This window comes from Leopardus geoffroyi, chromosome C1 (assembly GCF_018350155.1).
Source record: "Leopardus geoffroyi isolate Oge1 chromosome C1, O.geoffroyi_Oge1_pat1.0, whole genome shotgun sequence".
Lineage (NCBI taxonomy): Eukaryota > Metazoa > Chordata > Mammalia > Carnivora > Felidae > Leopardus > Leopardus geoffroyi.
This window is the reverse complement of record NC_059328.1, coordinates 23,430,488-23,455,317: the sequence shown is the minus strand read 5'-3', so window position 1 is coordinate 23,455,317 and position 24,830 is coordinate 23,430,488. Positions and strand designations below refer to the sequence as shown.

General features: G+C 42.6%; 1 protein-coding gene across 25 annotated transcripts in view; it reads left to right on the top strand.

Annotated features, from left to right (window-relative positions):
- PUM1 (pumilio RNA binding family member 1) overlaps window positions 1-24,830 on the top strand; it is a 135,281-nt gene that overhangs the window by 55,959 nt on the left and 54,492 nt on the right. For 11 of the 25 annotated variants that reach the window (XM_045476417.1, XM_045476420.1, XM_045476431.1 and 8 more), the window contains exons 4-7: window positions 4,378-4,486; window positions 5,460-5,638; window positions 15,518-15,684; window positions 17,716-17,986. The exons of 4 other annotated variants lie outside the window; for them this stretch is intronic. In XM_045476417.1, the coding sequence (XP_045332373.1) occupies window positions 4,378-4,486; window positions 5,460-5,638; window positions 15,518-15,684; window positions 17,716-17,986 (726 nt within the window). The remainder of the gene's footprint in view (window positions 1-4,377; window positions 4,487-5,459; window positions 5,639-15,517; window positions 15,685-17,715; window positions 17,987-24,830) is intronic. 10 more of the 25 variants (XM_045476432.1, XM_045476434.1, XM_045476433.1 and 7 more) reach the window with 3 other exon arrangements.

Below are 24,830 nucleotides of genomic sequence, written 5' to 3'. Positions count from 1 at the left end.
AGAGAGAGAATCCTAAGTAGGCTCCGCACTGTCAGTACAGAGCCTGATGCAGCGTGGGCTCTAACCCATGAACCGTGAGATCATGAACGGAGCCAAAATTAAGAGTCGGACACTTAGCTGACCAAGCCACCCAGGCGCCTTACTTACTTACTTTATTTAGAAGGCGCGAGTGGGGGAGGGCAGAGAGAGAGAGCAAGCCAGCAAGTGAGAGAGTATGTTAAGCAGGCTCCCCCCACTCGGCGCGGAGCCCCGTCTGGGGCTCCATCCCACGACCCTGGGATCGTGACCTGAGCCCAAATCAAGAGGCGGCTCAACCACTGAGCCACGCAGGCGGGTGCCCCTATTGAAATCAGACTTAAGAAAGGTTTTGAATCTCAGAACAGCTGTATTCAAATACATTCACAACTGTACGAGTTCCTCTTGCCACCCGACACGTTACCTCAAAATCTCAAGGCCTAAAACAACAGAGTTGTTTCTGTGAGCTGGGAACCCACTCATGGCTTTGAAAGACCTCTCTTTCGGGGCCCCTCCCAAGCTGCACTCAGGATTGCAGTGGGGCCTGCGGCCATCTGAGAGTTCAGCGGGGGACGGGTCTGCTTTTAAGCTCACTCGCGAGATTGATGTCCGGATTAAGTTCCTAACAGGTTGTTGTTCGGAGGGCCTGAGTTCCTAATGGATTGATGGCCCCTGGCCTCTCTTGGGTTTTGCCACGTGGGGCCTCTCCGCAGGGCAGGTCACGGCGTAGTAGCTAGCTTCCTCAAAGTGAGCAAGCGGGAGAGCAAGCAGGAGGGGCCGTCAGTGTTTGTAAGGTAATTTTGAAGCTGACACGCCATTCCTCTTACCATGTGTTGTTCCTCAGGAGCAAGTCACTAGGTCCGGCCCACAGTCAAGGGGAGGGGATCACACAGGGCCATGAGTACCGGGAGGCAGAGGTCCCAGTCTGATGCTGATGAGCACACAAGTGAGGGGTGGGGATGGGTATGTTGCGGAGGAAAGTGAGAAAGGCTGGGTTCCGTGTCAGACCCGAGACTCTGAAGAGCTTTGCTGAGTTTGCTTCTGTCTTTGCCCACGTTGCTTGGTGTGGTATTTGAACTTTCTTCCCATTTGGAGAGCACTCTGGCAACTTGGCTCCATCTCTTTCCCTCCCAGAATCGGTGTGCCAGCACCTTCTTCTCCCACCCCTTTTTTCATGATCTCTCACACACTTGCCCTTTCAGTCCAAGTTTGCATTGATAACGGTTCGTTGACCTCCTCACTCTACTTTGCCAGAGCACGTGGAGTTCTAGTACTTCTCGCGCTGTTCCTAGTCTCTATGTAGGATTTACATTTACACCGACTGCTAATGGAGAAATGGTTGCCTCTTAGTACCTGACAAGGGTCTTGGGGTTTTTGGTGTGTATTCGTTCCTTTGAGACTTGTTGCATCTGTTACTACTTTGAAGTAAAATCTCCACTTTTTAGCACCTTTCTACATGTCTGTTGTGTTGTTTCCTTTTGAGAGAACTTGGCCTGGAACCAGCCTTGCTTACATGTTCACCTGCTTTTGCTGGCTTTGTATGTTATGTTATGACAGCCTGGCAAGCTACAGTGAAAGATGACAGGATTCCAGAAGTCATTTTTGAAGCCTTGAGTTCAAGGGCTGCTGCTTTGTCAGCAGTTTGACAAATTACCGACGGACTGTATTTGCATACGGAGGCTGATATTCAAAGAAGCTTTTCCTTGAGTTCTCAGTAAAGATTTCCATATTTGTGTGGAGAGTGATGAGCGCCATTTTGACTCTTTAAAAAACAAATTATGTTTATTTATTTATTTTTTTTAATTATTTTTTTTTTCAACGTTTATTTATTTTTGGGACAGAGAGAGACAGAGCATGAATGGGGGAGGCGCAGAGAGAGAGGGAGACACAGAATCGGAAACAGGCTCCAGGCTCTGAGCCATCAGCCCAGAGCCTGACGCGGGGCTCGAACTCACGGACCGCGAGATCGTGACCTGGCTGAAGTCGGACGCTCAACCGACTGCACCACCCAGGCGCCCCAAATTATGTTTATTTTTGAGAGAGGGAGGGAGAGAGAGAGAGAGAGAGAGAGCGCGCTTGCGGGTGTGCACGAGGGGGAGGGGCAGAGAGCGAGGGAGACACAGAATCCAAAACAGGCTCCAGGCTCTGAGCTGTCAGCACAGAGCCAGATGTGGGGCTTGAACTCATGAACCACAAGATCGTGACATGAGCAGAAGTCAGACGCTTAACCAACTGAGCCACTCAGGTGCCCTTTGGCCATTTTTTTTTTTTTTGATGACCTTTGCTCTCTTTCCATCATTATGTGGAAAACATCCACTATTATATGGAAATTAACCAGTAAGTGAGGTGTCCCTTCTGCTTTCATTCTTTCTTATACGCAAAAGAGAAGTTGACATAGACTCCTGTTTGTTCACACCACCTACAAAATGCAGGAGAAAAATCACAATTTTAGTTGGAAAAGATATAACCAATAGGGAAATATGTGTAATCTTGTGAGAGGCCATTTTTGAGACTAAAAGAAGAAAAATAAGTTTAAAAACAAGAATTCTTGAATTGTGCTTAAGTAGTTCACGTTAATTTTCAGTGTCCTTTCTGTGATTTACAGCTATTTTGCCCTGGCATGATAACACTGAATACATTTATTGAAAACCTGCTGTGTGGTGGGCATTGTGCTAGGCACTCCTCAACAACATCTCTAATCATCACAACCTGAAAATTATTTCCATCATCAGTACAGAAAGAATGAGGCCTAGGGCAGTTCAGTTCGTCCCAGGACACATCAAAGTTGTCTAGTCCATGACTTCCTGCCGCCACTGCTTCTGACCCCACTGCTTAGCTCTCCCTCCTGCCCACCCGCCGTTCCCCCCACCCCTGCCCCCATCTCAGATTAACAGACCAGCTCTGTCTCTCCTTGTTTCCCTCAGAGAATGAACCCACGAGGCATTCTAGGCACCGACTGCTTATAACTGTTCATCTTCAAGTAAACGTAAGCTTACTGAATGCCAGACCAAAATGTGTCTTTTGACACGATCTTGCTAGATTAGAAAATAACAGATTAGGGCCTGAAGAGCAGAGTGTGTGGGAAACTGCTTTGACCAGGTTGTAACCCAGGTCTGCCAGGCAGATGTATAGAGACAGAATTGAAATTACGCTGAGAAACCCAGAATCCAGATTTGGAAAGCCGAGATTGATTTCAGTGACGGCAAAGTTGAGTTATTCTCCCATTATCGCTGCGGTATGGGTTATAAATTGGAAAGGCAAACCTTCATTATCAAGGAGGAGAGCAAATATTTTGCTTTCTGATTTTTGATTCTGTTCCTCTGAGAACTTCAACTGTCCAGGTGCCTCTTTTATGCTCAGAAGCAGCGATTCCTGTCTCAAACTTCTGTCTTTCTTGTCTGACTAGTAGTAGCTGAAATGAAAACCTACTTAGAGGAAATAAGGGGGACGTTTTAGTGAGTAAAGCTGATGACCAAAATGAAGAATGATGGAATTCCAGTGGAATTTCACTTTGTAACTGACCCTGGTCGCTAATGCTTTGATCTTGGGCAAAACTGTACTGGTTTTGCTTAAATGGTACTTTGCATTTCTTTGGTCACAGCCAGTTTAAAGTTCTCATATTGGGTTAGGGCCAGTGATGTATACGTTTCTGTGAAGCATGGAGTGTTTTGTGAAGTCACTTTAATGGTATTATTAAGTTTTGTTAAAATTAACTGAGGATAGGAGGTTTTATTTCCCTTCCGGTAATGGGGAAATTGGCTGTTCTGTCTTCCCAAGATCTTGGAATAGGTTAATGTTGTGGTTGGGAAGATTTTGCTTGTTTTTTCTTTCTGGTGATGAAAATGTTTTGGTTAACACAGTCTTCTGTGCGAAGGAGGTGAGTTTTGCCTCTAGCATTCCATGGCTGGGGTCTGAGTTCATGCCCCAGCGTGAGTAACTTTGTACGGCCAGTTAGTACACATGTAGGCAGAAGTAGTGTGTTAGTAGTTGTAGGTACATTCTTTTTAAAGAGGAGTCTTCTCAGCAAGTATTTAACTAATAGGTCTAATATCACTCCCCTTTCCCCTGCCCCCCCCCCCCCCGTAAAATCTTGGCATAGGTTAAATGGATAATTCTAGATATTTAAGCTGAGCCTCTGTGGTGGTGGGTTGATCTGTGGCCCCTCCTTGCCTCAGGCCTCTCTGAGACTTTTACCGAATATGCAGTAGTGCTCTGACCACAGTCTGTGTAGTCAGAGCACTGCGATTAAAGCCCTCCAGAGCACATGAGCATCTGCAGTACCTTGTCTGAAAGAAAGTGTTGACTGCTGTACTTTCATCCTTTATGAATTCTTTAAAAGCATCTATTATTTTTAATTTGCAGCAGCTCTTGCCAGGTAAAAAGTTTTGGGAAACAGATGAATCCAGCAAAGATGGACCAAAAGGAATATTCCTGGGTGATCAATGGCGAGACAGTGCCTGGGGAACATCAGGTAATCTAGATCTAGCATCTGTACTGTGATTTATGCCTGTCTTAGAGCTCCTTTCCTGAGCAATTGGCAAGTCATGAATTTCACATCAGTGACATAAGCATGTCAAGCAATGTCCTGTCCTTTAGTATAATTGCCATGAAGGAGCTTATATGATGTAATTTATTAAAACATAATTAACGCAAAATCAAATCTTCAATATTTTATTGAAGTGCTAGCCACAGGGGAGTGGTCTGTTTGAAATGACCGTAATTTCAGCTATAACTTCTTGTTCTGTACTGCTGTCAACATACTCGGAATTAGAAAATCCATGCCTGCCATTTGAAGTTCATGTTTCTTTTTCCTCCCCTTGCCCCCCTGTGTACTGTGTATGGGATGATCTATTTGTAAATGTGGTTGGGGCCAAATCGAGTTACTGGGCACGGATGCTCTTCTGACAGACTACCCCTGAAGAGGGATGGGGAGGACCTGTAGAGGCACACACTGACAGCAGAAAGAAATAACAGAGGATAGGGAGGAAGGAGACGGAAATCCCAAAAAGCCAACGTGCTGTGTTACAGCGCAATGTAAAAATGGAACCTCGGATGACAGTGAGTCATCAGAAAATATCAAATTATGTTGTTGGTTTTAAAAAGGGCAGTAAAATCACATTTTGTTTCAGTAATATTACTAATAAAATATATTAAAAAGAAATTCTGCTACTTGAAAGGGGTAAACAATTTATCCACTATACCTAGGTAAACCAGTTATGTGAACTGCTGTATCGTTCTGCTGTCCTGGATATATGAGGAGTGTGTTCCGTTTTCCTTAGTTTATGTAGAATTTATACTTAGGGAAAAACACAATAGGAGGTTTTGGCTCACCTGACCATGGCAGGCTTCCTGATTCCCAGTCATTGGTTTATCCATGAGACATCACTCATAATTTGTTTGAGCCTCTGGCTGCACTGTATCATGCTTGTGTATCTTTTTTGTAGATCATTCAGTTTCCCAGCCAATCATGGTGCAGAGAAGACCTGGTCAGAGTTTCCATGTGAACAGTGAGGTCAATTCTGTACTGTCCCCACGGTCGGAGAGTGGGGGACTAGGCGTTAGCATGGTGGAGTATGTGTTGAGCTCATCCCCGGGCGATTCCTGTCTAAGAAAAGGAGGATTTGTAAGTTGGCTTGAGGAACTTGTTCCTATATCTCTCTTTTTTCCCCCCCCTAAAGCAAAACATGCCTGTTTAGTTTCCTTAGATATTCACAGCACTAATTACAGTGTATTTTAAAACACTTTTATTGCAATTCGATGTCTGCGAACACAGTAGGAGATGTACACTGAACTTTTTAAAAACAGAGACATGATGTTTTTTTGGGGGATACATTGATAATAATGTGAGGTAGAACCGAAATCTAGTTCTCAGTTCCTTGGTCTATCAGAAGACATTTTTGGTTTAAAACAAACAGACAGACAGACAGACAAACAAACAAACAAAGTAAAAACAGAAGGAATTAAAATAAGAAAGCTGAAGCTGGGAATAGATCCGAGAGCAGCAATTTGCCAAAACCCAGAAATCTTTAAAGTGGACCAGATATGTAGGACCATTCTTATTTTGCTAGCTAGGCTTTAATTACGGTATGGTCTTTGGCCCTCTTTGAACAGCTTTGCCTCTTGCACCTTGCCTGTCAGGAAACTAGAATGTCTGTTAGTTCCAGATCTGCACGCTTTTGTGGGGGCAGGGGTGGGGGGAGGGGATTGATCATCGTTTGACCTCTGTGATGCTCAGTTGTTGCCAAAGCAGTTCCTCTGTCTATAGCCTCTTCCCCTTTACGTCTTAGGCAGTCTTTCTCAAGCATCTTTGGTAGCCTTTCTTTCTCAAAACTGGTTCTTTCTTGTCATCAACCTTCTAGATCTAGAAGTCTTACCTTGAATTTCCATTTGAGTCTTCCTCACATGTGTTCTGTGACTGGTTTTATATTCCGTGTCACAGCCAGGAAGGTCATGAAAGGCAGCCTGAATCTGTTTTCCCTCCTTTCCTTCTGACTCGACTTGCTTTGTATGTTTTCAGAATCCTTTCTCTGTGAAGTCTTTTTTGGCTAATACTGTTTTTGGCAGTCTTATAAAAGACCTTCTTTTCCCCAAATCCTGTTAATAATTTTGCCTCCATAACGATCTCACTTTACCTTACAGCATTTATGATCAGTATTTTTCTTGCCATATATCTGTTGCTGGGTATTGGAGGCTTGGCCCTCTTTTCCTCATTCCACTTGAAACTTCTTTAGAGTAGTAGGGTATCATTTTTGGTGAAGCTTCCTTATGTGTCAAGTGCAATTCTTCAGTATGTTAGTGGACATGAAATGAATAATTGTTGACGTGGTTGGTGTGAAGAGAACAGGTGACATTTAAAGTACCCAGAATCCACGTGGAGTTAGCTTTATTCTAGGCATGTCAAAGACGATGCTTCAGCTAACATTGACACTTGCCATGTGGCTGGAGCTCTTAATTCTACAGAAAACCCAGAAAAAATTAACTCCTGTAAGAGGATGTTCTGGATTTCTCCCAGCTTCACACCTAGAAATTTGGTGTGAGGAGTTTAGCCAGAAGAGGATCTTTTATTTTTATAAAAACCCTTAGGATGATGAAGGGACTAAACTGCGGCTTTTGTCTTGAGTCTTGAGTCCTGGTCATTCCAAAGCTGACCCGATCGCTTCTGGGTCTTTTGACCTTGCAAAGACGTAGGTCAGGTTTAGTGGCTTGTGGATCAGGTAGGTAAAGCCTTCTGTATTTGAACCTTCCCAAGAGACTACTTGGGAAAAATAAGATCTACCCTTGGATGTGAGGAATGGGTTTGGGCAAAATGATCGTTTCCTTTTTGTCCCGTGGGAAGGATGGTGTTACTTCTTCTCTTCTTTCACCTATCCCCGGTTCACCTCTTCTTCTGCCCTCACACTTTCCCTGTCTCACGAGCACAGATTTCCCAGGAAGCGTGGCCTGCTAATTTCTGTGTGTAACTTTTATTTAGTTATTTATCGGAGGAGAAAGGTTGGTATTGCGCATAGATAAGTTGTTAGTGTGGCGAACTGGATCCTGTATGCCTCCTGCCATAAATTCTCTATCATGTGTGTGCCCAGTTTCTAATTCTTGGGTATTAACCAGGAGGCACATGCCTGGGTTACTGTAAAGTTTGGAAGCAGGTAGACAAATAATTGGAATCAGGAGACAGATGAAACACTGGGACTGAATTACTGCGATTTTTGCCTGCTTCTCTCTTTTAAGCATTTATTCCCTCCGTTAATCTTAATGACAGAGCAGTATCTTCTGCATCATTGTCTTGTGTTGGATTTTGTGAAGGTGGCTTCCGTCTGAGTTGTCTTGAGAGATTGGTAATTTTCAGCCATTGTACAGTATTGTCACCAGAGGAGTTTAAGACCTCAGGATATAGAGGTCAGAAAATTGAACTCTCAGATAATTTACTGAGCCTCTGAGATTTGCATAAAGATAAATAAAACTTATAAAACTTCTCCAGATGTGTTTCAACTTCTTCTCAGAAAAAACTTATTGTGGGTAATGAAATACTATCCCATATTTGACTTGAGTCAAGGGTGATACAGAGGACTGATCAGTGACATCAGGCTACCACATTGTATATCCAATCTCTTGGTGAATGGAGGCCTGAGAAGCAGTGAACTACTTTTATCAGCTTCATGACCTGGCTTTGCTCTGCCTGTTTGTTAGATGACATTTGACCAAAGCTCTGGTAATGGAAACCTGAGTCACTTTTTGGTTGTCATAGAATGCATGCAAAAAGGTGAACCTTTTTTCTTTTTTCTTTTCTTCTTCTTCTTCTTCTTCTTCTTCTTCTTCTTCTTTTTTTTTTTTTTAATTTAGTCTGTCATTGAAAGTGTTGAGTTCAGAGAAGAGCTGCTTTGTAGACAATTATTCTGAGTGGTAGTTGGTGGCTTATGGGTCAGAGCGCTCAGATATTTTTACTTTTTGGGTGACCGGACCTCCAGTAGGCCGTGGGGAGACTCCATTTTAATTCTAAGAGCTGAAAACCTCATCTTCGATGGCATAATAAATGTAGACCTCAAAGCAGGTACCAAGGGGCTATTTCTGGATACTGACAACAGATAACCCAGACTCTGACTAACTTTTTGCTAAGGGTAGTTTAGAACTAAAGTAATCTACTCATTCTACAGTGGTTTTCCACTTTCAGTAAGTTTGTTTCTTGGTTACAGCTTGAATGAAGGTATTTAACTCTTTGTCTAACTTGCCTGAGCTTTCTGAAGTTCATCTTGATTGTACAGATGGACTCAGTTGAGTAGTTTTGGCTTCTGTACTTTCAGGCTGACGGTAAGAATCTCACAGCAGTATTTTATTCTTAGCACCCACTGTAAAATTTTGGTAGTATTCCACATATGAATCAAAAACCAGGGTAGCAGGTTTCAGGATAATAGGGAAACTCAGAATACCAGTTAAGTCAGAGATGAGTCTTTTCGTATCCTTTATTTTATTTACCCCTGGAATAAGACGGCCTTCCTCCCCTGCGTCCCCCCAAAAGCATGGTTCAGAGTGGTTATAAAATCATACGTGACTACCGTATTGTGAGGCTACTGTGTGAAATATCCCATCGAAGGACCTCGCTGTTGGCCTTTGAAATACCAGCTGATCTTCAAATAGATTGAAGCCTAGCTAGTCAGCAGAGTGGGTTATAATTTCTACATTTCTGGTTTATGGTGCCTAGGGAAATGAGAAGACTACTTAAACTTCAGTTGAGGTGAAGACCACCTCAACCTTGCAGAAGAAAGATCTTTAGGAAAAAATACCTTGGGCCAGCCTTTCTACTTGTGTGTAGAGGCTGGCGGCTTTCTGACCAGGAGGACGTGTGCACGCTCATGGCAGTGCCTTTGGGTCACAAAACTTATAACTGGCTTTTCTAGTCTTCGCTGCATTTGTTTTAGGTAACCAGTGCTACTTAATTGATTTTGTTTAAAAATTGTGTGTGGTGTAAATGCAGTTAGAAGTCAGGGATTTGAATTTCAACTGAACCTTAATTTTCTCATCTGCAAAATGGAGTAATTAAAAACCCACAAAGTCTCATTTGTATGGATGTGTAATCTATATGAAGATGCTTTGTAAACCTTACAGAATCTTGCTCCACCAAGTCCACGGGCCAGTAGCATTCTCACGACCTGGGAACTTACCCCAGACCTACCCCAGACCTATTGAATCAAAACCTGCTTATTAATTGACAGGATCCTCAGGTGATTTGCATGCACACTAAAGTTTGACAAATGCGTAATTTTCTTGGAGGATTAAATTACCAGGAGGCCATGGATCAAATCCAGAAAGGCAGACACAGAATCTGAAGCAGGCTCTGGGCTCTAAGCTGTCAGCACAGAGCCCGACGCGGGGCTCAAACCCATGAACAGCGAGATCATGACCTGAGCTGAAGTCGGATGCTTAACCGACTGAGCCACCCAGGCGCCCCTCGTGGAGCCCCTTTAGATTTGAACTTCTCTTGAACAGGAAATCTGCATGCTCTACTATCAATGTCAAGCTTTTAAATACGGACTAGATAAAAAGTTAAAAAACCAACAACCACCTTTTAGAAAATGGTTTTGTTGTGTTTTCATCTCTGTAATAACAACAAATACCATTCTGCATGGTCAAGATATATGTTTTTTCCCCCCTCCTGGATCTGGTGGCTACTACGCAGAGAACACTCTTCTTACCTTTTGGCACACCAGGAATTAGGTGATCACATGCGCAGTGTATATTCTGTGTTCCACTGTTTCTAAAGTGTACACCTCCCCACCTTATTCATTTTGAAATTGGAATGCAACTTGAAAATGATAGTATATCACAGTTTAATTGCCAGTATTTCCTTGTTAGCACATAAAATGATGGTATGTTTTATAAATTGATTTGATGAAACGTAGTAGTTGGTGGTGGCTCGATTCTGCATACATATCTCAAGAAAATCCGTGGTACAAAGGGTCTAATGATTAGAGCCATAAGTTTTTTCCCAGGGGATGGGGAGACATAAGATGTCTAGGACTTTTGAAGCTTTGGGAGGTGGGGGTGGATGTGTCTGAAAAAGGCGTTGGGAAAAAGATGTGAAAATGGAATAAAGTACTTTGAAGAATTTTTTTTGAAAGAGTCGCACTTTTATGTATTGCCTTATTTAATCATTGAAACAACCATGTGAGGTAGATACTGTTGTCCCTGTGAGTTTATAGATGCAAAAAATGAGGCTTAGAAGGAAAGTGGTAGGGCCTGGATTCAAATTTGTTCTAATTTCAGATATGCAGAATGCTCTTTTTTGGCAAGAAGGGCGGAACATTACTAATCTCATTGAATGTGACTTGCCCATGGAGCGTTGTGGTACGATCACTGCAGTAAGAGAAGAAATTAAATTCTCATTTCTCTGACTCATTCAGAATTAATAGGTATTCTCCTGAAATATTCCTCCTGTTATGTGAGGCTTTTGACAAAGCTGAGCCATAAATGGATGGGTTCTGATCTGCACGATATAAAGTTCTTCTCTTTGCCTGCTCTTCTGTCAATTCTTTATCTACGAGTGGAACACAGTCTTCCGCCTCTGTGTGGGCGGGGGATCTCTCAGAACCCTTCTTGGCCGCACTCTTGAGATTTTGATTGGGCTTGGCTATGTGCATTCTGAGCACTCATTGAATCCTATATTTGAATACTACAGGTTTAAGTTAACATTCATTTAAAGGAAGCCCACAATAAAAGGATTCTATTAATCCTTCTTTGTTTTTTCGTTTATTTAGATAATAGACTTTTTCGGTACTATTATGTGACCAAAAAAGCCAAACAAAAACCCTGCCTTTATGATGCTTATGTTGGACTTAATTACAGTGGTTCTCATTTGTGAGTGCTTATTAGAGTTGCTGGAGGAGAAGCTTTTTATAATACTTGTGGGAGCTTCTGCAGACCAATTAAATCAGAATCTCTGGGTGAGAGCCCAGACACTTGTAAATTTTAAAAAGATTGTGATGTTCAACACTAGCCATACAGCCACTGCACTGTGAAAATGAGTGTCCCTGGGAGGGCTAGATTGGCTATATACTTATATTAGAGTTAAACCGATATTAGAGTTAAACCGCTTAATTGGGGCATTTAAGAGTTTTAATCTTGATATCATGAATAATGTTACTTAAGAAATACCATCCCAGTGAATAGCTTTTACTAATTATCATAGTACTGTAGTGTAAAATGATTTATACTTCACAGACCTTTTGCATATGCATCATTTTATAACTGCTCTGTTATAATAAAATTATCCCTGTTCTGTAGATGAGAAAATGAAGACTCGGTTTTCATGACCTGTCCAAAGTCCTGTGACCAGTTAAGTGTTAGCAGTCGAGATAGAATGTAGGTTTTGTGCAATCTGGATTAGTCCCTTCCTTCCTTCCTTCCTTCCTTCCTTCCTTCCTTCCTTCCTTCCTTCCTTCCTCTGCATTACTTCTTCCTTCTCTTCCCCTTCCCGATCCCCTTCCCCTTCCCCATCCCCTTCCCCTTCCTTTCCTGAGAGAGGGCCTTGCGAGCTGAGGAGAGGGGCAGAGAGAGAAAGAATCTTTTTTTTCAACGTTTATTTATTTTTGGGACAGAGAGAGACAGAGCATGAACGGGGGAGGGGCAGAGAGAGAGGGAGACACAGAATCAGAAACAGGCTCCAGGCTCTGAGCCATCAGCCCAGAGCCCGACGCGGGGCTCGAACTCACGGACCGCGAGATCGTGACCTGGCTGAAGTCGGACGCTTAACCGACTGCGCCACCCAGGCGCCCCGAGAAAGAATCTTAAGTAGGCTCCACGCTCAGCACAGAGCCCATTGTGGGGGCTTGATCCCACGACCCTGGACCATGACCTGAGCCGAAATCAACCTACTGAGGACATTCAACCTACTGAGCCATCCAGGTGCTCCTGGATTAGGTCTTTCTTAAAGACCATATAGCTATGAATATACCCTTATCTTAAATATTAATTAAAAATCTCATAAAATGTACCATCCCATTTCTACCCCTGTTTTTCTCTCTCTAGAGTGTTTATATTCCTAAGAGAACATTTTTATGATCCTGAACCCTGTATTCTCTTTTAATAGCAGACTTTTGACAAAAAGTCTTCCCACTTGTGCTCTTGGTATCATTCAGAAATCAGACTTGTGAGCCATTTTTATTTAGGGCTATCGTTGATTTACTGAACTTTTTCTCTTGAGTAAACTTTTTTTTTTTTTTTTTAAGTTCATTTATATGTTTTGAGAGAGAACACGAGCAGGGGAGGGGCAGAGGGAGAGGGAGAGAGAAAGAATCCCAAGCAGCCCCCTCGCTGTCAATGTGGAGTTTGATGTGGGGCTTGAACCCAAGATCATGACCTGAGCCGAAACCAAGAGTTGGACGCTTAACTGACTGAGCCACCCAGGTGTTCCTTGAGTAAACTTTTTACTGAAATGTGACCCAAGTGCTAAAAAGCATATAAGTCATATATGTTCATCTTTATGTGTTTCTATAAAACGAATACACCCAGTGCCCATCCAGATCAAGGAATAGAAGCCTCTCTTGGGTCCCCCACCTTCAAATCGAAGGAACCTACTATTCCGAGGAATTAATAGCCTAATCAGAACAGAAAACCAGGTATCTATGATTTATATGAATAGACTGTACAATATTGTTGAGAAATGGCCCATTCTAGGGATTCCTTTGAAAATCTAGCCCTTGGCAATATAATTGAGTAAGTTAAGTATCAGTGACTGTTTTCAGGCCCTGGCAGTTGGCTTAGAGATAGGCCCAACAGCTTCTCAGCAAGCCCTTCTAAAGTGTCACCGAGGAAAGAGAATGCAGAGTTGATTTGGTGAGAGCGAATCTCTCGTCACCAGGTTTCTTGCTTGTTGGTGAAACTTGCCACTACTTCTTTATCCCATTTTCTTCCTATTTGGCCACCAGACCTTTGAGCTGCTTGTGAGACATTGGAGCCGAACTGTTCCTTCTGAGCCAGGAACTTGATTTGTAGATTTCTGGAAGATTACTTAGTTGTGTTAGTGGGATCATCCTTCTAATACTCTTGTTATTTGACATCAATGGTGTCACGTACAGGTAGAGTTTGTTATCCAGACCGCGTCACTATCTCCTGGACTCTTACGATAAAGACAGTGGGAAGGTCCTTCTTACAGTAGTAGTAGTTCAGTTTTGTAGGACTTTTTGGTCATTTCAGTTTCCTTCGTCATACTTTTTTTAACTTCTTCCAGGCACTGTATTCAGTACTGGGGATAGGAAAATGAATACATGGTTTCTGTCGGTTTGACCTTTGCAGTAGGAGGGAGGTATTGTTTCTGGACATTTTGGAAGATGTGTCTTTAGAATCCTATCGTATTCCCATCCCTGCTTTGGGATCTCCCTGTGGCACTTAATTGGCTGTTGTTCGTTCGCTCCTTTTGAACCTGTAACAGTCTTGCACTTCGAAGATTCTCCTGTGAAAGTCCCATCTCGGTGGCTGCCAAAACTGTAGTTTACCGTCTTGATGCCACATGAGTATGAAGTTGTATATCCTTTCTATGTTCCTTCTTGTGTTCCTTGGTTCATATTAGCCGTGAACTGTTTTTCTGTGTCTTGAACCGAGAATGAATTTGAAAGTAAAATGGGCTCTGACTGGCAGGTGAAAGCTCTAAGAATGTTGGGATTCGGGAGTTATCCTCTCTGGACCAGAGTTCTCCAGGAACTCGCCTGAGAGCGTGTGTGTATTTTGCATTCGTGGGTCTTGCCTGTTCACAACGGAGCGTCTGCTGCTCCGGCCTCCATTATTGACACACCCCCACCCCCACCCCCAAAATGTGGTTGTGATGACTGGAAATGCTGTAAAGCAGCTCCTCTTTTTCTCATTGGCTCTTGCCTTTTGCCAGGAGCTTTAATTTGGGCCAGGTGTATTTGTTTCTTCCTTTGACTAGAAGTCGGTGGTGAGGACAACAAGCAAGGTTGCCTCTCCAGTTTTATAAAAGTAAAGGTTACTTACCGTTCGGTAAGATTCTGCAAAGCTCTGTGAACCATGTCAAGTCACTCTACCGAATCTTCATTTCCTTTTGGAAATCAAGGCGCATTTGCTTTCTATGTCCTGGTCTTAATTTAGGATTGTTGATAAGAGGAGACAGACTTAATTCCCTTAGAAGATAAGGCATCGGTGTGCGTGGCACCAAGACAGTTCTTTTAGGTCCAGTCTTTCAGTCTTTGTAGCTTGAAACACTTCAGAGGTCAAGTGTGCTTCACCAGCGATCCAGCTGAAGGTGCTCCCTCATAGTCTCATAATCTGCTATGGGACAGGCAGAGGGTGAGACAACAGATGAGCACTTCTCAGAGTACTTTCTTTTGGTGAAAGACTTTCACACTTAGATTGAACATGTTTTGAAGGATTAAAACAAAAAAATGAAGTGAAGGATGATTGGTGAATTATCAATGCAGTAAGCCCTGAGAACTATTGTGGAGCGGAGGGGGTAGTGGTGCACATTGATTGGCAGGGCACATGTCTCGGGTTAAAGGGTAAGGTGATTGAATTGGACTGATGTCAGACCACACTTAGCACAGTATTCAGAAGCGAGGGAGTTTACACAGGCAATGGCATAGCAGGAAATTCTTTTCATAGGCTCAACACCTTCTAACTAGACTGTGAGCTGCCACACCTGGGCTTATTAGGAGTCATCCTGTTATATGGAATTAGAATTGGAAGTCGAGAAGTGGGACCAAGAGATGTAAAATTGTGGCTGGGCTTTGGGTAGAAAAGAGAAAACGGGATGGTGGGGCACTGGGCATGGTAAGACCGTTCTAAACTCTGTAACATAATTGTATGTCTGTCTCCCCCATTTGGCAAGACTTTCTGCAGTGTTCCTGCCTCTATGTTGTCTGTTAATTAGATTGTACTGTCTTGAAAGGGCCCGGACACTATCCTGTTGTAATTAGCATCTAGTGTAGTCTGGTGTCCACAGTGGTTGCCCGCTATTATTAGTTGATGATGATTAGTGAAGCTGAAGCTATTTTTTAAACAGGGCCCAAGGGATGCAGACAGTGATGAAAACGACAAAGGTGAAAAGAAGAACAAGGGTACCTTTGATGGAGATAAGCTAGGAGATTTGAAGGAGGAGGGTGATGTGATGGACAAGACCAATGGTTTACCAGTGCAGAATGGGATTGACGCAGACGTCAAAGATTTTAGGTTTGTATGTTTTACACTTCTGATTTTTGAATGGGGGCTGTGGGCTTTTGTTTTGATTAGCTTTATTTTGATTTTAGTTTTCTTTTTCCTTCCTTAACTGTCCTTTTTGAGAATTGGGTCTAGTATAGGCCATACCACAAAGATTCTAAATTTACTGGTAAAGTGGAACTTTTAAGAGCTGTCAATGCCTGGTGCTTTGCCAGAACAGATTTTTTGCATTCGCATAGGACTCTATTATTTGCAGAATGATTCTATACTTATCATTGCAGTGGTTCACAAATAACAAAATCACCTGGGCGGGGGTGGGGGTGGGGTGGGGTGGGGGGTGGGTGGCGGGTTCCTTGGGACTTTCCCCAAGTTTCTCCCAAATCACTATCTTGGGAGTAACCGTGGTCACTAATGGAAGTGTGTCCTAGCTCTCTGGCTTGTTAGTGTGGAGGGAAGCAGTTGAGAACGTAGGCATTAGATCATTTGAGACTCATAAGCTCCCTTTGAGGTAGGTGGGTCAGTATCATCTCCCTCATTTTGAAGACCCAGAGATGTAGCTTATATGACTTGTTCTTAATTGTATCCCTTCCATGGATGCCTCTCATTCCATCTCTGGTCATGACTGATTTGTAGGTTTTACCCTGTAATTTAATGTACACGCTATTCAGATAATATTGTGCATCTGTCTTGTACATTTGGCAGTATTCTTCACTTACATAGGTAACCTTTAGTGGTGGTGTATCCTTTTCAAAATCCTTAGTGATTGATGTACAGGTAGAGAATTTAATTTTGAATAATTTTAATGTTAGTCTAAAGCTAATGTATGTGTGTCTAAATACACACACATCTATCTCTGATCCTAATTTCTACCACAGCCAGAATTAAAATTCATTTTGGACCATCGTTTGTAGAACACAATTCAGTGGTTTAGTATTCCTAATCTAATTTTTTAATCTTGCGAGTGTAAAGAATGATAGTCTTTGGAGGAAATTTGAGGCACAGAGTAATAACCACTTACCTAAGGTCTTTCGGGTGAAGCGGATAGCCTTTCTCTCCTGATTCTCAGGCAGCCTGTAGCAAGGTTTGGTATAGTTGACTTCTGGCCGGGTGGTGGTAGGGCATGTGCGTGAGAGGGAATACACGGTAGCTTTAATTCGTACCAGCTGTAGGGTTTCTTTTAGGGATGAAGGGCACAGAATGTACTCACTGGCTATGCTCCCCTTACTAGAATGTAATACTGTTTTATATGAATAACACAGTCGTCAATCCTCTTCTATAGGGAGATCATGTATCCTGGGCCACCCAAGACACTACTCGTTTATACCATGTCTGGAATATTTATTAATAGTGCCCTTTTCTTGCTCTTAGGAGTATCCTGGTTTGGATGATAAATTATACCCTCATATTACTTATAATTCTTAGAATTGTCTCCTCAGCAGGGGCATATCCTAGATAATGAATTTATCGTGCACTGTTTTGTAATGGTTTGCTTCTTCTGGTTGCTTAGAAGGGGAAAATGGGAGACAGTCTTAGCACTGATGAGTAGTACCCAGATAATGCTTAAAATTTTTTTTCACCTATAAAAAAGTTTTTTTTAATAGAATCGTTCTCATTTATGGAATTTCCCCCTAGAAGCTACTTTTTCCGTTGGGTCTCTGTTTAAAGAGTAGGTGTTGTTTTGGGGGGGCATGGTTTACTACCCACATTTTGGATCTTGTTTTCATGGATGCCACAGGTAGCGTTTTTTTTCCAGTTCATTCATTATTCCTCAAATCTGGGCCCTTTGGTTAAAGGGATTGTAAATTCTTAGTGGTTAATGTGGATTTACGGGGTGGGTTGTGGTGGGAAGAGACAAGGAATAGAAGGGTCGTTTTATGGGATATGACACGTAAATACCGTAAAGTGTCTCTGGTTGTTTTGTAGAAATAGTGTTAAGTGCTATTGACAGTAAACTGCTCAAGGACCTTGTCCTTAAACTTGGGTTGCTGTAGTGTCCCTCCCCGCTCAAAATAAGGTTTAATGCCCTTTACTTTCTCTGTTTAGCCGTACCCCTGGTAATTGCCAGAACTCTGCTAATGAAGTGGATCTTCTGGGTCCAAACCAGAATGGTTCTGAGGGCTTAGCCCAGCTGACCAGCACCAATGGTGCCAAGCCTGTGGAGGATTTCTCCAACATGGAGTCCCAGAGTGTCCCTTTGGACCCCATGGAACATGTGGGCATGGAGCCTCTGCAGTTTGATTATTCAGGCACGCAGGTACCTGTGGACTCAGCAGCAGCAACTGTGGGACTTTTTGACTACAATTCTCAACAACAGGTACTGTGTGTGTCTCTGTCACTCTCTCTACTCCCCTCCAGCCAGCGCGTGATTCATGTGACTTAAGAATGGGGCGGGGGGGTGGGGGGTGGGAGGAGGGTGGCATTATTTCAGGCTACCGATAGGCAGCCCTCCTTACCCCGACGGTGACATGGGCGCACAAAAGCCTCTGTATCTTCCCCGCAAGAAGCCGATTCCCATGCTGAGATTATTGGCGAGAGATCACTCTGCTCCACATGTCCTTCCTTTGGCTCCTCTGTCCCACCAAGGCCCAGCGAGTGGGTGAAGTAGTGGCGCCTCTCGTGACACAACCCTCTCGGATGCTGAAACTAGTCTCTCTGAAGATTAATGTAACTGTGATGCCGTTGGTTTGTTTTGTTTTTAAAATAGTAAACTCTGTTACCTGCTGCTGGCAGGAGTCCAGTGCCAGGTCATCTTATTAGTCATGTCTTTTAATTAAGTGAGCAACTATAGATGACAGACATACCTGCTGCCGTTCACCAGAGTTTAAAATAGGATTGGGGGAAAACACAAACCACTCAATGTAAAATCTACAGTGAAATGACTTGGCTCTTTCTTTTCTTCATAATTCCTTAGAAAATACTTTATGTGTGCCTTCTGGGTTTGAATGCACGGTGTGACTAACTCTGGGGTGTACTGATCCTTCTGTTCAATTCAAAAACAAAAAGCCACTAACTGTCTAAATTATAAAAGGGGGTAGGTGGCTTCCCCATCTTGTCAGGTACCACAAGTTCTCTCTTGTGGCTGGAAGCACTTTGACGGGCCATGAATTTCTGATATTCATTAGTTTTGGACTGGAGCATAAATACAAACCTCTAGGCTTGAAAGGTTAAATTTTCATTTCGAAGTTTAGAAATTCTACATCTGTAGGGGAAATTGGCTTATGTATGTGGTCTTTGGAGATCAGTGTATCATACTGTCCTTTTGTTATTGTCACAAATAGTTGATTTTAAATGAATTTTGATTGATAGACAACTGGATAATAAAGTTAACCATATGAAGTTTACAAAAGGAAATCCCTTTACAGGATGATGTGATACATGTGCTCTGCTCGTATCAGATGGAACTATTGGGTTTAATTAACACACTCTTTTTTCCGGAGAGAGTGAGCTGTTAAGTGTCCACCACTCTCCCTGTGGTTCCCAATAAATACGCCACCTCTTTGTAAGAATGACTTTTTGTGCTTTTTCTCTTCTTTCACTCTTTGACCCTTTCACAGTGGCTCCTCAAAACAGCCATTTTGAGTGAAGCCAGAAATTGCTGAATTCAGGTGCTGAAGGTAGATTAGACTTAAAATCTGTGCCACATCAGCAAATGTAGGGGGACACTGCTACCACATAGACCTCAGCTGGCTCAGCTTAGGAGAGGAGTGTGGTAGTTCCGTGTCTAAATTGAGGTTTGTGAGTGTAAGCTACTTCTGATCAGAGTTCTTTAACTTGTTATGTCAAGAAGTTTTATCTGAATCTTCCTTTTACTCTTGTCTTCTTTGGTCTGAACTTCCCCAGCAACCGTTACAACTCTGGCCAGTTTTGGTGCTTAGCTTCCCATTCCCCATCTAATTCAGTCTGACCCTCTGCTTGTGAAGGAAAATCTGATGCTCTTTGATTTAATTGTTTTTTGCGTCATAATCAGAGTTGGGATTCTCTTTCGATGTATTGATCTCTGGCTTCGAACTAATTTGACCGACGTTTTAAGAGGCTGGATAATTATTAGAACTTGAATAGATGATGTCCGTTTGCAAACTTCTAAGCAGTTAACATGATTCCATTAAAGATAGCACCCACTCAGATTTATGAAACCTGGGATGCCTTTACACTTCCCATTTCAGTAATTTTGAAAGTGAACGGTACTGTTTCGAAAATGAAACTGTTGTTGGCTTTTGGCTTCCCGTGCACATCTTGGTTGAGGCAACATAGAGGCATATTGTTCCATAGGTGAACCACCATCATGTGATGTGGTCATGGTTGTTTTATCCCACGGGCCCACAGTTCCTACTTTTCTGCATAGATTCTTTTACACAGCCTTGTAGCGGGCGCCCTAATAGCATGCCCTGGAACTGTTGGGCCAGGACTCCTCTATTTTCTTTTCTTTTTTTTTTTTTTTTTTTTTTCAACGTTTATTTATTTTTGGGACAGAGAGAGACAGAGCATGAACGGGGGAGGGGCAGAGAGAGAGGGAGACACAGAATCGGAAACAGGCTCCAGGCTCTGAGCCATCAGCCCAGAGCCTGGCGCGGGGCTCGAACTCCCGGACCGCGAGATCATGACCTGGCTGAAGTCGGACGCTTAACCGACTGCGCCACCCAGGCGCCCCAACATTTATTTATTTTTGAGAGACAGAGTGAGCAGGGGAGGGGCAGAGAGAGAGAGAGAGAGAGAGACACTGAATCTGAAGCAGGCTCCAGGCTCCGAGCTGTCAGCACAGAGCCCAATGCAGGTCTCGAACCCACGAACCGTGAGATCATGACCTGAGCTGAAGTCAGATGCTTAACCGACTGAGCCACCCAGGCGCCCCGAATATTTCTTACTCTTACTTTCCATTACATTTCATTCCTGCTTCCCTTTCTGCTAATTTATTTTTATTCTTAAAAATTGTTAATGTTTATTTATTTTTGTTAGAGAACAAGCAGAGGAGGGGCAGAGAGAGAGAGAGAGGGAGACACAGAATCTGAAGGTGGCTCTGAGCTGTGAGTGCAGAGCCCACTGTGGGGCTTGGACCCACAAACTGTAAGATCATGACCTGAACCAAAGTTGGAGGCTCAACTGACTGAGCCTCCCAGGCGCCCCTCCACTAATTTAAATTGTTGTCATTCTTGAAGGTCCAGTGCTGCTAACTTTCTTGGTTTCCAGATCAGTAAGTTGTATTGTCTGTCTCCTTTGAACTCCGTGGTGCTCTGTGCTTCCCTGAAGAAAAAGAATCACGATGTTCTGCCTTGTGTTATGATTTCTTGTTTCATAGTCCTTGCTAGGTTGTAAACTCCTTGAAGATAAGCCCTGGGTCTTGTTCTTCTGTGTCTTCTGATTGGCTTTAGCAGACCAGGTTTTCAGGAAACTTCTCTCATATCCCTATTATAGTGTCTCAGAATATCCCCCATATTAAATATACTTCCCCAAACTAAAATCTGGAACTAGCCTTCTCAGAGATCTGGAGGCCCCTCTTTGAGGCCCTGCTTGTATTCTAATAAGTGAGTCCTTTAGATCTAGCCCACTGTGCTTGTGCCTCATGTACGTAACTAGACCTGTATCATACCTAGGAAATGACCTCCTTTTTAGGGTCACAGCCCTCTGTTGCCATCTGATCAGAAAACGTACGTAATTCTTCTGCAGTCTAGTTTTGTGGATAACTTCAGGGAGATCGCAGATTTGTGGATTGTGGATTATGACTTTCTTTTCTCGTTTTTTTGTTCTCGCTTGTAGTGGAGTGTATCTTTCATGAATGAGATGGGCTCCCCCACCCACAGCTCTCCATTTAGTTGTTGTGACTCATTTGGTCATTTAAATAGTGCAGGGAAGTACTCGATGACAAGTCTAGGTCATGCCCATGTCCTAGAAGCTTAGACAAGGGAGAGCATACTCTATTCTGGGGAAGGAAGGACTTATGGAAGAGGTAGATCTTGAGCTGTACCTTGCAAGACTTGTTTATATCAGGAAAAGAATGAAAATTCCATGGGAGGAAATAGTAAAACATAAAGGCTTAATACTAGAAATTAACAGGTACATGTTTAGTAGATAATGTAGTCATCCAAGGAGGTGGGTGAAGTTGAAAAAAAGTGACTTGTGAGATTGCATGGTGTTGTGTCCTCTTACCTGCTTTGCTGTGCTGCCTTGTTGACAACGACAAGACATTTCTAAGAAGGAATGACTTAATTATCACGGTTTAGTTTTTTGTGTTGAGTGTTGGTTCAGTAGCAGTTTTAGACCTTCTTTTACCTGTATTAATCTTAATTATTGACGATTGTGTCCTTCTAGGAAGCTGGGTTGTAGTGAACAGAGCTGGTGCTCATGGTAAGACCATGATACGTGGAACCATGTGGGGCAGTTGAGGAACTATACATGCTAAATTGGTTGGTCAGGAATGCTGTCAGACCAGGGGAGGGCTCCATGGAGATCAAGGTTGTGTACCCCTAACTTGAAAGGTGCGTTGTGTATTGCCGTAATTAAAAGAGCAGAGGTATGGAGACGAGATGGGTGTGGTGTGGTCATAGGCTGCCAACAGGAGAAGGTATACTTACGGGGAACAGCAGATGGGTGGTTCATTTGGCGAGTCCAGGTCTCAGAGGCCTTGAGAACCAGGCCTGAGTCCCAGACAGTATTGATGATTGTGAGGTTTGAACCAGAGATCTGCTGTAATACATGTTTTTCCACACATTCTGCTCTTTTATGTTGGCTTTCTTAAATGGGGATCAGAGGCTGTCTTTAGTTTTGAGTTCCTTTATTTGTGATTTTGTGATGGGATCTGGCTTGGAAATTGACAAAATAAACAATTCCTTCTTGTGTCCTATTTTCTTTTATTCCCGACTTGGATTTGGTGTGTAAATTGGTTTCATAAAACTGTCAGTATCAGCTTCTATGGAGATACATAGTAGAGAACAGCCTGAAGATATAGGAAAGGTAATTTTCATTCAGTTCATTACACACTTAATGGTACTTAGGGGTACTTTGGGTTTTGGATAGTTAAATTACTTGTCTAGTCATTGTAAATCATAAACTTAACCTGAGGTTTATTCAGAGCAAGTATTCCTTTTTTTGTGCCATGAACCCCTTAGCAGTTAGATGAGATCTGTGGGCTGAATTGTGTGAGTGATATGTAGTATAGATAGGTTTACAAAGGAACCAGTGATACAGAAATAGTTACAGAAATATTTAACAAATTCAAGATGTATCTGCTTTATCATACGATGCATGCGGCAGAAATATGTACTAGTTTTCATGATGAGCGTGAATGCAGCTGTGAGATATCTAGTGGTCGTAAAGGAGCATGAAACGTATTTGACTTCTGTTGATGATGAAGTCACACAAGTGTATTGCCCATGTTAATATGGTTTGTTGCCTGTGGTTATAATTGAAGGACATGGTAAATTTCATGAACATGAGGATAATTTTACCTATCCCAAGTACAGAGATCTGGGATTTAAGTACCCCTAATGTAGGGTGGTTTGAAATGTTCATTGATATCTCTGGAATATTCTCCCTTTTTCCCCTCACTTTTCCCTCATTGTCTTCTCTTTAATCCTATGTGAATAATCAACATTATAACCAGTGACCAGTTATAATTATAATATGTTCGTACCATTTTGTGTTATGATACTTGAGCGAACTTGTTTATTTTAATGAAGAGCCATACAAGTATTTATATTTCCCTAAGTATATTTTAGAAACTTACTGCTAGGTTTCATTATATTTTAATGCTGTGTAGCAGAAACCAAAGCCAGGATCACATCATTATAGATCAACCAGATTAATTGCTGATGTTCTTTATTTAGAATTCAGTTGATCTAAAAATAGCCTAATGCAGTATGTTTTACAAAATTGTATACTGATGTGCTAAAACCCTTAACCTGTTAAGCATGGATTTTACTTTAAAAGTGTTTAATTTCTGTCCAAATGTGTATTTAAATTTCTAGTGAGTTGACATACAGTGCAATATTGGGTTCAGGAGTAAAATTTAGTGAGTCATCACTTCCTTAGAACACCCAGTGCTCCATACATTGCCCTCCTTAATACTCATCACCCATTTAGCCCACCCCCCACCCCCTTCCCTCCAGCAACCTCCAGTTTGTTTTCTATCATGAAGAGTCTCTTGTGGTTTGCTTCCTGGTAAGCATGAATTGCAGCAAAGAAACCATACTCTGAAAATCATAATTGAAGTACAGATTTGTTCCTTCACAGCCCTAGGCGCAAGGGGGAGGAAGCTGGCACGCATTGCTTTTAAAAGTGCCATAGTGGTTAGATGTCATCTTCTGAAGCCAAGTTTGTGCATAGTTTTCATACAGGTCTTTAATATTCTCAGCTTTCCTTTCAGTTCACAAGTGAGGAAGACTATTTTTCATTGTTGTGTGTAGTCCCTGGTAAACACTGCCTTTCGCTGGCAGGCTGACCAGTTGAAGCTTGCCTTTATTCTTTGCTGAAATTTTATATGAGTTTTCTCGAAAGATACTTACTGACTTGGTGGAAGGACGTTTTGTTTTTTCCACCTTGTTTAGAGATTATTTTGGACTCTGATTTTTCATCTGCTAAGGAAATGTGAAGAAGGTTTTCTTAAAAAATTCAGCAGCGTATGTAGTTGTTTAGCCAGAAGTCATTGTCGATCATCGTTGTCGTTCAGATAACCTGGTTGAAAATGGGCTCTGATCTGCAAGCTTCGGACGGTAGCAGACTTTCACATATTTTATGTACTACAGCCTGGCTCCCGTGATAAACCTCTTTTCTTAAAAGAGAAATAGTCCCACCATTGATGTAACAGCTTCAGTGTTTGGAATCTCCTTTCTCTGTGAACGCTTACAACAGTCCCATGGGGTAGAGCAAGCATTCGGTTTTTACAGGGAAGAAAGTTAAGACCTCACGAGGCTGAGTTGCTGAAGGTCATGAGACCACAACCCATGCGAACATCTCCGTCCTGGTGTGTAGCTCTGGGCTGTGTCGTTCCTGGATCCAGTACTGGAAACACAAAGCCTTTTGACCCATGGGCTTGCCTCACCTTCCCATTCTGTGCATTCGTGGTTTTCTCTGCATGGAGTCTATGCTAACGTGTTCTTCGACAACAAGGCAAAAAAGGTTTTTCTTCCATCCTGTCACCTTTGTGAGCTGTTGACAGCAGTTGGTGC